The 13,397-nt window shown below is 36.4% G+C and overlaps 4 protein-coding genes and 1 pseudogene across 5 annotated transcripts; 1 reads left to right on the plus strand and 4 right to left on the minus strand.

Moving 5' to 3' along the window:
- Positions 1-454: 454 nt before the first annotated feature.
- On the plus strand, positions 455-2,192 carry LOC132786242 (arrestin domain-containing protein 17). The gene is made up of 3 exons (XM_060792724.1): positions 455-715; positions 852-1,847; positions 1,913-2,192. Exons 1-3 carry the CDS (start codon positions 604-606, stop codon positions 2,056-2,058), a joined length of 1,254 nt encoding a protein of 417 aa, XP_060648707.1. The 5' UTR covers positions 455-603; the 3' UTR covers positions 2,059-2,192.
- A 523-nt stretch (positions 2,193-2,715) lies between these two features.
- Positions 2,716-5,473, minus strand: LOC132786243 (arrestin domain-containing protein 3). Of its 2 annotated transcripts, XM_060792726.1 has the most exons (4): positions 5,221-5,467; positions 4,219-4,568; positions 3,604-4,159; positions 2,716-3,526 (listed from the first exon to the last, which is right to left on the minus strand). In XM_060792726.1, the coding sequence occupies exons 1-4, from the start codon at positions 5,330-5,332 to the stop codon at positions 3,321-3,323; spliced, it is 1,224 nt and encodes a 407-aa protein (XP_060648709.1). In that variant the 5' UTR covers positions 5,333-5,467; the 3' UTR covers positions 2,716-3,320. The 2 variants fall into 2 exon arrangements, with proteins under 2 accessions (XP_060648709.1, XP_060648710.1); XM_060792727.1 differs by lacking the exon at positions 2,716-3,526 and having other exon boundaries at positions 4,128-4,166; positions 5,221-5,473.
- Positions 5,474-6,479: 1,006 nt separating this feature from the next.
- Positions 6,480-9,341, minus strand: LOC132785553 (arrestin domain-containing protein 3-like). Its single transcript, XM_060791702.1, has 4 exons — positions 9,106-9,341; positions 7,541-7,878; positions 6,922-7,477; positions 6,480-6,842 (listed from the first exon to the last, which is right to left on the minus strand). Exons 1-4 carry the CDS (start codon positions 9,215-9,217, stop codon positions 6,637-6,639), a joined length of 1,212 nt encoding a protein of 403 aa, XP_060647685.1. The 5' UTR covers positions 9,218-9,341; the 3' UTR covers positions 6,480-6,636.
- Positions 9,342-10,124: 783 nt separating this feature from the next.
- On the minus strand, positions 10,125-11,400 carry LOC132783959 (pyrethroid hydrolase Ces2e-like; annotated as a pseudogene).
- A 182-nt stretch (positions 11,401-11,582) lies between these two features.
- LOC132786154 (arrestin domain-containing protein 3-like) lies at positions 11,583-13,065 on the minus strand. Its single transcript, XM_060792598.1, has 4 exons — positions 12,912-13,065; positions 12,489-12,808; positions 11,864-12,437; positions 11,583-11,800 (listed from the first exon to the last, which is right to left on the minus strand). Exons 1-4 carry the CDS (start codon positions 13,018-13,020, stop codon positions 11,775-11,777), a joined length of 1,029 nt encoding a protein of 342 aa, XP_060648581.1. The 5' UTR covers positions 13,021-13,065; the 3' UTR covers positions 11,583-11,774.
- Between the last annotated feature and the right edge of the window lie 332 nt (positions 13,066-13,397).

A 13,397-nucleotide genomic window follows, 5' to 3' on the forward strand; every position in this document is an offset into this window, starting at 1 on the left:
TCAGTTATTTATAACGGTCATTTATTAATGTCAATTTAATTTTAAACATATTTTTACCTTTGCAATAGTTAAGTCGTTATCAGAACAACATTTGATAATTGAATTTAGATTAGGTTGCTTGCATAATTTTTTTTGTTCAATGTTGTTTTAAAATGAAACCAATTATGATATATGTACATATATAAAAGTAAACTTTGGGTTTGTAATCTTTGTGTGATTTGATGACGAATATGATTTACACATTGAATTACGATTGTAGTCAACAATTGTGGATACGTATACGTATTTATTGGACTGTCATGATTCGCCTGTAAGTATGCAACACCTGGTAACAGTTCCATATAAGAAAAAATCTATTTAATTAAATTTGCTAATTGTTTATGACGAACAACAACAATGTGGAACAATAAGTGGCCATGCTATTTGCCCTGACACTTGTGGCACAGACCCGAGCCAACTTCGATTAGATAAACGCAATAATAACACTCGGGCGAACATGCATAATGCCGATAAGACCGATGAAACCGGGCTGTTTAATAGGGCAACCAATTGTCAACAAACAACCAGACACCAAGCGACAGTCAAACGGTAAACAGGTCGATAATGAGTCAACTCTACGACATCCAACTGGAGAGGCCTAGTGGGGTCTACTATGCTGGTGAGACGGTCAATGGCCACATCTACTTAACACTACCGGAGCGTGCTCTAATAAAAGGTAACAGCCAATGAGTCATAATCATAAGTGCCCTGGACTGCCCCATTGATAAGTCCACTCGCGAGGCGTGACTCATGTTTGAAGCGATTTGAAAGTGCATTTCGTAATTACCTTTTTGTTTTCGTTCCACTCTTAGCAATTGCCCTGGAGTCAAATGGTTTTGCATACAGTTCTTGGCTGAAGCCGCAAAAGCAAAAAGCTTCAAAGAAACAACAAGTGGCCAAGCCGCCCTTGGCCTTTGAGAAACGAGCCGACTACTTCGCCAAGGTCGATTACTTTGTTGGATCGGAGCACGCTCTTCCGCAGATTATCGATGCGGGCACCTACAGATACGACTTCAGTGTGCAGTTGCCAATCAATTGTCCCAGTAGCTATGAGGGAGCTCATGGCCACATTCGCTACACTCTGCAGCTGATGTTGTACCGCTCAACGGATCAGGCAGCTGAGATGGCTGTGATGCGCACCCTGCAGGTGTTGCAACGTTGCGATTCATCGCCTGGCCAGCTGACAAGTCCCTGCGAGGTTCAAAGCATGGAACAGACTTCAAAGCTCAAGTTCTGGCAGCGACCGCTGCAGCTGCAATTGGATATTCCCAGATCGGGCTATGAGCCGGGAGCATGCATCTCAGTGCACGTAAAACTGGATAACCCACAACAGCTGAAGTTGAAAACGCTGACCTATAAACTAAACCTGGTCAGCACCTACATGGGTCAACACCAAAGCAGACCCAAGCGTACCGAGTTTAAAGTGGAGCGTCGCTATTTGGTCAGCACCAGTCATCAGTTGAACGCAGTCCCACGCCACGAGCTGCTTAATTTTCAGCATTTGCAGACGTTGCAAGTGCCACAGACACCTGCCACACTGAGTGCAGACGTTTGTGCTTGCCTTCAGCTTAGCTACGAAGTGGAAGTCTTAGTGCAGACCACATCGCCAGAACGTTCCATCCTGGCCCAAATCCCAGTGATAGTGACGAATCCGACACCTCTGCAGGATTGCCAAGTGCAACAACCCATGGCTCGCACACCTTTCGATCCGATTGGCAAAGGCGCGTCCAGTTCACCTAATCAGACACCTGAACACAACTCTCTCGCGATGTCAGCACCGAATCTAAGCCAGTCGATGATCTCATTAAGTAAGTGAACATGTTTGTAGTTTTCCTTGCATTATAACTTAGTTATAATTTTAATCTCTTGACAGCTTCAAACTTTCGCGAGGCCGAATTCATGGTGGCCACTAATCTAAACAAGAAGGACAAGCACGCCATGTCTGGGGAGAACATAGATTTCAGACCGCGTTATTTATACTATGAAATGGAGCATGCCGAAACCGAAAAGGTGTTGTAAAAGAGGAAAACTGTGGAGTCAGTTTTGAGATTAGAGATTTAGAATAAGTAATGTGTTTTAAGTTTGTACATTTAAAGTATTATGTAGAATAAAAATGTTATCTGTGACCGTTTGCAAGAAATAGAATGTAAAGTCAATTTTTGGTAATAACAAAAATTTAAATAGAATTCTACTCTTTGCAGCGTATTTAGTAATAGTTGATTTTAATTTTAAAAATATTTTGTTTCTGGGAACTTTGTAGATGAATAATACAAATAAGTTAGATTTTTAATAAATGTAAGCTACATCGTATTAATATTATACTTGAATGTATCTTAAAAAGCAGTCATTCTTAAGGGAAATTCTGACATTAGCAAAGCTTATGATAGAAGCTGGCTTTTGTAGCTCTTAAGAGCACATGAATAGTCTTTCACCTTAATTTCACTTTCAAGGTAACTCTCCGATAGGTGAAGTTTTTTCCACATTTGGTGAAATTTTATACAAGGAATTTGCATATTTTTTGAATAACAACTAGCTAGCTTGGGCGGTATCTTCGCCCGAGTTGCATTTAAATAGATATTTGGTATTTCGAAGAACTTGTTTTTTAATGCATGCAGCATTATGTCATCAACAAATTTTTAAAAATTAAAAATGAGTAAGTTTATTGTTTATTTTGCTTACTTAAAAAATGTTTTAGTTGCGTTGATTATCAATTAAATGTATTTTAAATGGTGTACATATGTGTTTTTAATTATATTTAAGGTCGGTCAGAAGAATGTATCAAATGTACCATATCTGTTCATTACAAATTTAAAAGTCAAGTCTGTATTTTTAATTTAGTAGCGAGTCGGACAGAAACATGCAGTAAAAATAACTTTTTTTTGTGTACTACAATTTCAATGTCAAGTCTTTATTATTATTATATTTATATTTATTAATTATCTTGTTCACATGTGTTGTAAATGACTTTGAAAGTCTGACAAAAAAGACGATAATAAAAATAGTAAATTTCTCCAAAACAATTTCGAAGTTCAATCTGCTTATATTCTACATTAATTTCTTACCAAAAAACTATATGTTGGCAGATTATTAGTAAATGCACTTTTTAATATCAATAGACATGGAACAACCATGCAATTCATTACATCCTAAAGTGCCATATAAAAAGTAAGTATCGCAGGCAAAGATTGAAATACAAAGGTTTTAAGCACTTTTTCTTATCATAGTGAGGTTCAAAAAACATTTATAAAGCATATTTCTCCAGTATATGGTATATTATCAATTTAATTGTACTGAGGAGGTGCAGTTGGCATATGTAAAAGGGGCGCATCCGGTCTATATCCAGCCTCTGGAGGTGGAGCCGAGGGAGTAGCGAAATTGGTGTACATGGGATAGCGAGGTATGAAATCGTCAGTGCGATCATGTTCATTAACATCTGTATCGATGAACTTTTCTCCAATATGTGTTGCTGCCTCGAATGGTGGCGGTTCTTGAATTAAGAAATTACAACGAAATTGCATTATTATTTAATAGGGAATTCAAAATATATATTAGGCTTCTACTCACTGCAGTTGTCGTAGCTTGGAGGCATATCGGCGGCTGATCCAGCAGGAGTATCCGGTGTCTGAGGTATCCATTGAGCCGCTGTTGTGGGATTCACAGCACTTTGTGCCAAAGGTATTGTACCAATTATGATAGGCATTTCTATTTCAGAATCAGTGTGGCAGTCGCCCGTCTTAATAGCCATTAAAATCGAATAAGATACATTGATTATGCGACTGGTTCGTGAAGTTGGTGGAACTGGTGGTATCACTAAAGTGGCATTTATTTCGCGTTTAGAGAGACGGAGCACTCGTTCAGCCTGAAACTCAGTGGCCAAAGTATTCGTATGTTCCTTATATTTGTGATGAGGCGTGGACGCTTTAAATTCATATTTCTGCCTGAGGGATATTTCGATGCCCTCTAGATCGTAGCCAACTGATCGATTATCAATGTGCAGTGTGTAGTTAATCTTTTGACCAGGAGCATAGCCGCCAAACGGTATTATGAGAGTTGAGATTACAGGACCCGATGAACAAGGCCAGCAGCAAAAATACTTAATGTCTTCATTTTTCAATGGTAACTAAGTACTATACAAATTAGTTTATTTTGAATTGTTTTCGGATAAGTTGATAAACATACCAGTAGATCCGAGTACATGTTGAGATTATAAGTTTGAAGGACTGTTATCGGTTGCTTGAATACATTATTGAATCGCCAGGAACGATCAAGAATGAGTTGCACCTCGTAGGAAATCTTTCCATACTTTTCGACACAAGATGTCGGGCATTCCAGTGGGAGGGGAATGCAGAACGTATAAGTGTGGGTTCCTGGTGGCAATTCTCCCTCTCCAAAAACGTTGGTTCTAGTGTTAAGGTACGACTCATGACCTCGAAAATGTTCCGTATATGATTGCGATTTTCCATTTACAGTCCTCGTACGGCGCTCCTCCCAGCGAACCTTTGCCTCGCCCTCAAAGAGAATGTAGACCGCTGTTCAGATAAGATTAAGAGAAACGAATTAAGCTTTGCGTTTTGCGTCTTCCGCTTTGTGCTGCTTTTGCCGGCTATGCTGTGTACAGTGGAACCAAAATAATAAAACAAAATAACTTTCACAAAGCGAGCTTTTTTGTGTGCGTTAGATTTCTATGGGGAGACAACAATACTTCAACTCATTTATCGCATGTCAATTGAGAATTAAAATTTCTTTTTTGCACATGTTGCTTTTTAAGGGGACGATTTGACAACCGAATTAATTGTCGGTACTACACTCACATACACATATTAAGTCATCGCAACTTTTTGGCAATTATAGAAAATTAAATATATACATACGTATGTATACAAAAAGATTACGTACTCATCATAATTATCTATATAGTATAAAACAAGTTCAAATATACTGTATGCCGATATAAATCTTTTTAATAATCAATAACCATACATATGTGTGTGATACTTATACTAAACTTGTTTAAAATTATTTTTTTCGAATATGCATATACATACATACAAGTAATTATAATACATCTGTATAAAAAAACACATGTGATAAGAAGTATTCTGAATGGAAGGTCGCTCCCAGATAAGGGAAAGAAAGCTCTTTCAACTAGTTTGTGAATTTAAGCAAACAGTTAATAATTACCATTGACAGATTTGCTGCTTGTTGTTCTTAGAGTTATACGTCCATTAATTGTTTCACCACTGTAATAGATCGGATTGGGACGATCGAACTCAAATACGCATTCTGACGGCATTGCAAAATGTTTTTGAATGGCACACAAAACTAATTATTATTATATATTTGTTTGATAATTCTAATTATGTTACGTATCACTAGCTCCCAAATTTTATTTAAGCGACGCACGCAAATAGAAACTGCAACGCCAACTAACTTAGATATGAATAAAATGTGGAAGACTCTAAGTGTTTGAAAGAGCAGAAGCCAAAGCTTTAGCGGTGTATACATACGACAATGTGACATCATCAGTTGAGAGCGGCAGAGCGTAAAAAAGCTTGCTACCAATACTCTTGAACACAAGAGAACAAAATACTTGCGGAATTTGAGAGGGAGAAATATGAAGAGAATGAGAGACATGTGGATAGAGTGGCAGCGCATGTAAACAATGTCAATGTAAACAATAACACACATAATATCGCCGTATCAGCTGTTTAGTAACTCAACGTGTTGTTACCATATATAGTATCTTAAGCATTCACTTGTCACTTTTGGCGGTAAATTTTCACGCGACTGCGGAAATAATACTAACATTTTATAACGGACCTCGTGAAGGTTCAAGAAATGAAAGTTACAGCTGCTAATTAGTATTGCCAGTTTTGATTCTCATATCTTCGCTTTGTTGGTTTTCTGGTCATGGCTATAATATTTTGAGTTATTAGGATTGCTAAAAATAAAATAAAAAGGTACTTAAATAACCCCTTTAATCCAGTCTAATCGAGTCTCTTCCACACGCATTTAAGATGTTTTATAATCATGTTTTCGGGACTGGTTTGGTTAATGATGATAAATGTGATCGTCACGTGAGCGAGATATTGCGATGAATCGGGATTTTTAACAAATATTAAGTAATGCCAGTTCGATTTATATATTCATTTTGTTTTATTTTATTGTAATATTCAACATTTTTTGTTGGAAAATGTATTGCAAGTAAATAAATTTTTAACTCTTGAACGCATGTTATTTAGTTTTAAAAACATTTTCTTTTTTTGGCCATTAATAGCATAATTGTCAGATGGACTGCAAATTATCCATCGGAATTTATTTTAATAAAAGTAGTTTTTGTAGATTATTATCAAATATATTTTTAAATAATATATATATATATATATATATATATATATATATATATATTTAAATATATCAAAATTGTTATATATGCGGAATATATACCTATATATATTTTAGTTTAATGCTACAATGCAATATCTTATATAAAAAATAAGTATTTTAGCAAACATTGCAATATAAGCACTTTTACTTATTTAAATTAATTATGTATAAGGCCACGAAAGCATTGTAGAATAATTACATAGAATAATCTTAATTAAACTGAGAATTTGCACTGGGATTATGAGGTTGTTGTAATAAGGGCGCATCTGATGTTTCTGGAGGAGGAGCCGTAGGAGCAGAAAAATTTGTATACATGGGATAGTGAGGTATGAAATCATCAGTACGATGATGCTCATTAACTTCCGTATCGATGAACTTCTCTCCAATATGCGTAGATGTCTCGAATGATGGCGGCCCTTTATTAACACAATTCAAACAGAAATTTATTAGTATTGTATAAGAAGTTAAGAATATATACATTAGGTTTCTACTCACTGCAGTTGTCGTAGCTTGGAGGCAAATCGGCGGCTGCTCCAGCAGGAGTATCTGGAGTTTGAGGTATCCATTGAGCCGCAGTAGCGGGATTCACAGCACTTTGGGCCAAAGGTATTGTACCGATTGTGATAGGTATTTCGATTTCAGAAGCTTTGTGGCATGCACCTGTCCTGATGGTCATTAAAATTGAATAATATATGTTTATTATTCGATTGGATCGTGTAGAGGGTGGCACTGGTGGAATAAGTAAGCTAGCATTTATTTCGCGTTTCGATAGACGGAGCACTCGTTGATCTTGACTCTCAGTGGCCAGAGCATTTATATGCTCCTTAAATTTCTGACGGGGTGATGTTGCTCTGAATATATATTTCTGCAAAAGGGTTATTTTGATACCCTCTAGATCATTGCCATTTGACTGATTGTCAATGCACAGTGTATAGTTAATCTTCTGACCAGGAGCATAGCCGCCAAAAGGTATTGTTAAAGTAGATATAATAGGACCCGCCGAACAAGGCCAGCAGCACAAATACTTAACGTCCTCATTTTTCAACGGTAGCTATGGAAAAAATGATTAGATTGTTCTAGATTCTTTTTAATGAATACAATTTAATAAACTTACCAACAGATCAGCGTACATGTTGAGATTATAAGTCTGAAGGACCGTTATCGGTCGTTTGAAAACATTATTGAATCGCCAGGGACGATCAACAACGAGTGATACCTCATAGGAAATCTTGCCATACCTTTCCACACAAGATGTCGGGCATTCCAGTGGGAGGGGAATGCAGAACGTATAAGTGTGGGTTCCTGGTGGCAATTCTCCTTCTCCGAAAACATTGGTCCTATTGTTGAAGTATGACTCGAAGCTTCGAAAATGTTCCGTATATGAGTTTTTGCCACTACTCCGACGCTTCTCCCAATGAACCTTTCCTTGACCCTCAAAGAGAATGTACACCACTGTTCAGATTGAAATTAAGAGCAAATATGAATATTACTTAATGCAATCCACTTAAGCTTTGGCTCTCGCGTCCTTCGCTTTGTGTTGATTTTACCGGCTATCTTGTGTGCAGAGGAATCAATATGATTTTATTTACATCTATGTTTTGAGAAAAAAAGTGCTGATTAAACAAATCAAAAGAGTAAATATAAAGGGAAAAGTTTGTAATGGTTTGACTTTTCACATAGTGAACTTGCGAATTTTTGGGGGTTTATATCTATTTAAAGACTTAATGCCTCATGCTTGTCGCATGGCAACTGAGAGCTCACAATTATTTTTGCACATGTTTGGGGTCAACATATCTACCAATTATCTCAACAAAATTCAGCTAACGACATTTTTTAGTAGTTATAGACATTGATATATATCCATTTATAACTAATGATTTTCTTTTTGCGAGGATCTTTGATTAAAATTTAATTTGAAGCTTAAATTGCAGTTCACTTACTTAATAATTTTTCAAATTTATTTAATTCTATTCAGATTATAAAAACATATATATTGAAGTCAGCAATCTCTTCTTATTTACATGGAAAATGTGGCCACTGTTTGTAGTTCATTTCTTTTTGTTTTTTATTCTTTTAATTGTGGCCACATTTTTCATGAAGATAAGAAGAGGCTGCACTCTGTACTTATCTCAAATTTAAATTTTTTTCATTTTGTAAATTTTGGTTGAATTTGTCGATGGCAAAAACTGTTTTTAAATTCAGGAAAGTATTCATTTTTTTCCAATGTAAATGGGTAAGAATGCGATGATTCCCAACGTATGAAGTTCATAGTTCAACTAGTTGAACTATTATTTCGTGAAATGTAAGTAACAAAATTATTTTTTATATTTTTCAAAAATTCACTTTGATTCCTCGAAATAATTTAAATAATACAATCGTTCGAATTACAAGAGCGACTTGCTAGATTAGCGCATTAAATTTGTAAATACATGTATGTATGTATATGTACATTAGCATTTAAAAATTTTGTGAAATACATGTAAGTATTTACAAATAAATAAATATGCTGTTTATACTGATTTTAAACTGTCGTATTTGTCGAAAGAATTTTTACTAACATCGCACACGTGGAAGTGTTAACTACTTTCAATAGAAGATCACTGCCGTATAACGAATACCATATTCTTTAAACTTTGTAACGAAACATATGTTATAAGCAAATACATAGTTAAAAATTACCATTTACAGACTTGGCGCTTGTGGTTGTTAACGATATGCGCCCATTGATTGTTTCGCCGCTGTAGTAAATCGGAACGGGTCGATCGAATTCAAAAACGCATTCTGACGGCATTGCAAAAGTTAATAAATTCCACACTATCTTAGGTTTGAAGTTAACTTTTAGTTATTTTATATCTTAAAACATAGTTCCGGTAACTTAATTTCCGAATTTTAATTAAGCGACGCACGCAAACCTACAACGCCAAACAACTAAGATGAATAAAATGTGGAAGATTCAAAGTATTTGAATGCGCAGAGGCCAAAGCTTTAGCGGCGAATACAGACAAATGTGACATCATCAGTTGAGAGCGGCAGACCATAAAAAAAGCTCGTGGCTCATACTCTTAAGCGAAATGAAAAAAATATAGAATAAGAGGGAAAGTTAAAGAGATGAACGTAGACAGAGAGTTCACCGCATGCAAGCAATGTCAATATACACAATAACAGACTACTTAATATTACCGAATCAGCTCTTTCGTAAATCATCGTCGTGTTGTTAATAAATATAGTATCTCTGCATGCACACCTGTAGATTTTGGCGCGAAATTTCCTGATGGGTGTAAAAATAATACCAACTGTTTTCACGTTCGGTTGAACTACCTCACAATGAACTACAATTTATTACGTTTTTAGTTAACTTCTTTGAAGATATGTGCTATGAAAATTGCAATAAAATTATGCGTTTTTTAATTGAATAAAGTAATTAAAAACAATGAAAATATACAATTAACATGGTCTATGCATTGAAATAGAATGTATTTAAGGTAAATTTAGAAAGGTTTTCAAAGACTACATGCATACATATGAGTTATTTCCAGTTTTGATTTGCATTTCTTCATAAATTTCGAAATATTTTGTTTTATGGGTATTCTAAAAATGCCAGTTTACATTGCACAAATATTTATCAGTAGAATTATTCGGGTAGCTAAAGATAATAGACAATTAAATTAAGCAATGAGAAATTGAATTTCCACTTTGACCTAGTAGCGGCGAGTCCCGCCCAATAGTTGTTTCTCAGGATCAGTTATATTAAAGATAACAGCGACGATTGGTACTTGGAACATATACTAGAGCTCATCATGAAGCCCGCCTCCTGGAATATTACTTAATTTATTTAATATTTATTTACTTTCCGGTAAATTAAACTTACCAAATGTTTTATTACTAACAGAATACTAAGAATAGAATACTGTAAAGTCCGTTGAATCGGAAACAATAAGTATAGATGGTTGTATGAATGGTCGTTAGGCGCATGAAGCGATTATATACCTTAGTGCATAGCTGTAGAGATTTTCGAGATATTGCAAGGAACTAAGATTTTGAATTGGGGTCTTGCCAAGATATTCATTACAGAGAACAGCACTTGACTTAGTTAAATGAAGAGTGTCTCGTCCATATAGGAATAATATAGGTGCGAGATGCTTCCAATGGAGTTCATACTACATCTGTATAAAATTCGCATAAATGAAAGTCCTGCAAGCTACCTTTAATATTTACAACAGATAAACACAAAATTCAAACTCTGTTATTCCCGAGATGAGTGGCACCTCATAGAATTTCCCACCTAATACTGTCTGGTATGGACCCTCAACTAGAAAGCGTTCTTGGTGTAATCCAGTTGAGCGCAGGACTCCATACAAAGACGATGATGGCAGTATAAGAAGCAACATAATCAAGCATAGGTTCTCTTTAGAAGGAATCCACCAATCCAATAAACGCCAATTGCAAGCCGTAGTTTTTGTAGGAATACTGACCATAAGATAATGCCCTCATACAAATTTCCCGATGAATTAGTCCTTTAGACATTGGCGATAACATGTGTAATGCTATACTCACACGCCGCACTGTATCCCAGCAATGTAACTGATTTTGGGTCACCTCCAAAGTGATGAATATGCTGTTGAATCCAGCGAAGTGCCAGCACTTGATCCTTGAGTCCTGCATTTCCAGGTGCATCTGCACTGTCTGTGGCGAGGAAACCCAGAGTACCCAGGCGATAATGCAGTAAGACTAGCTCACAATCATGATCCATTAAATTTGCTCTGTCCAGAAAACACATAGAAGTCACCTGGATGCAGAAATACTTTCACAGGCAAGTGAGCTGGGTCTCCTAGGCTTCGGATTCTTGAAACGCAACTCCCCAATAGGTGGCTCTGCTTAGCGTATGCCAAGAAAAGCGTGGAATGGAACTCCCAGCCTTGATGTTAGATTGACGTCATGAATCCGACCTAGATTCAAATCGACTTCAATACCCAATACACCCAATTATGACAATAAGCACGCGATCACTAATAAATTCAGCACCTTTCAGCGCCGATTCGTACTCATATCACTGAAGTGTAAGGTCATTATTTATTTATTACGAACTGAGATTGTGGAATTGCCCCAAGTTGCTTACAAATTGACTACTGAAACAATTAAGATTTTGTGGTGTCAATCAATATGTGCAATATTTTATTTATAATTGTTTAGAGTGATTTGGTCGATAAGATGCTTTCTTTTTTCTTAAGTAATGTGTAGTTTATATATATGTGTAAACAAAACAAAAGTTGCATAAATAAATTATTGTGAATATCAATACAGTAAGTATTCATTACCACTTGATTTTAGGCGGCTTTTTAGAGTAGACACTATTTTTTTTCTGTGGTATTTGGTTCTAAATTGAAAAAAGGATATATCAGTACCGCACAATACAAATATTTGGCATGTTTCGACTTACCAGAATCGTCAAAGCATGGAGCCGATGGTGCTGTTGCTCCAGCTGGAGTGTCAGGTGTCTGAGGTATCCATTGCGTGATTTCAGTTGCCGATGCTATGTCATCATTAAGATTCGGGATCACTGGTTCGGTACCTATTACTATAGGTACTTCTATGACACAATTTGGATGAAAATACCCGAACGCCATGCTCAATAATACCAAATATTGAATGCGAATAACGTGTCTTTCTCGAGAGGAGTGAACTGTGTCTGGCACAACAAGAGTGCCATTTATAAATTTCTTAGACAATCGATTTATCCGATCTGCGACCAGGTTAGAGCAGATTATCGCTTTCCGTGTGCGTATTACAGTTCTTGCATCAGATAAGATACTCGCAAACTTGACGATTTGAATAAGGGACAATTGAACGTTGACCAAATCGTTACCCACCGCCTGGTTATCTATGCTTATGATGCAGTTAATTGTCTCGCCGGGCACATATCCACTAATGGGCATCCTTAAACTTAATATGATTGGGGCTGAGGCACAGGGCCAGCAGCAAAAGCTCTTTATGACTTCATTTTCTATGGGAACCTAGTCGACTATGAGATTAGTTTATGCGAAATATGCAGTGGATGAACTTACCAGCAGCTCTGGATGCTTGCTAAGATCGTAGCATCCTCTTACGTTTATGAGCTCTTCAAATTCTTTATCAAACTTCCATGGGCGATCGATAACAAGCACAACAGAATACTTCACTATTCCAAGGTCGAAAAAGCATGACGTTGGAGCATTATCTGGTATAACGAAGTTAAATGGGATTGTGTAGGTGCCAGCCGCTAGGGACGTCGCTTCAATAATGTTAACTCGTGTATCCACTATTTTTTCTATGCCGCTCTTCATAGGTACATTTCTGTATTCATTTACAAACACTATTCCCTCTCCCCGCAATTGTATGTAGACCGCTTTTCGGAACGAAAGAGAATTTCCATATTAAGAGAGAGTGATAGAAATAAAAAAAAACCTCATAAGCATGTTGCTTTTGACATGATTTAAGCTAACACCTACCATGAACGGGTTTATCCGTGGTTGTAGTTAAAACAAATTGGCCTCTAACAGATTCACCGGCTTTGTAATTCCTTTTGTTTTGATCAAATGTGGCAAAACAAGTTGTCATTTTTAAACAATTATTCGAAGCAGCGTCACTCGAAGCCGCCTTTAATCTGAGCAACACGCTAAAGAAAGTGCCGAAATTTCAGGCCTGGAACTACAATTGAGAAAGACTGTCAAAAGCTTTCTTTATTGTCTGTGGGCGCATGGATGTTCATGGCAACATATTTATGTGACATCATCAGCTGGGAGCGCATACTCATAACAACGCGAAAAGCTCAAACTGAAAAGCATAAAATACAATGGGAGCAAAATAATAATGAGAGCCACGCAGCACAGTGCTGAGCCAAACGTGTACTATTCTTCTTTTTGTGAAAGCTACAAAATCTTTGATGTTAACATCATCTGATGAATTAATATAAACATATGTAAATACGTATGTAG

This window comes from Drosophila nasuta, chromosome 2R (assembly GCF_023558535.2).
Source record: "Drosophila nasuta strain 15112-1781.00 chromosome 2R, ASM2355853v1, whole genome shotgun sequence".
NCBI lineage: Eukaryota > Metazoa > Arthropoda > Insecta > Diptera > Drosophilidae > Drosophila > Drosophila nasuta.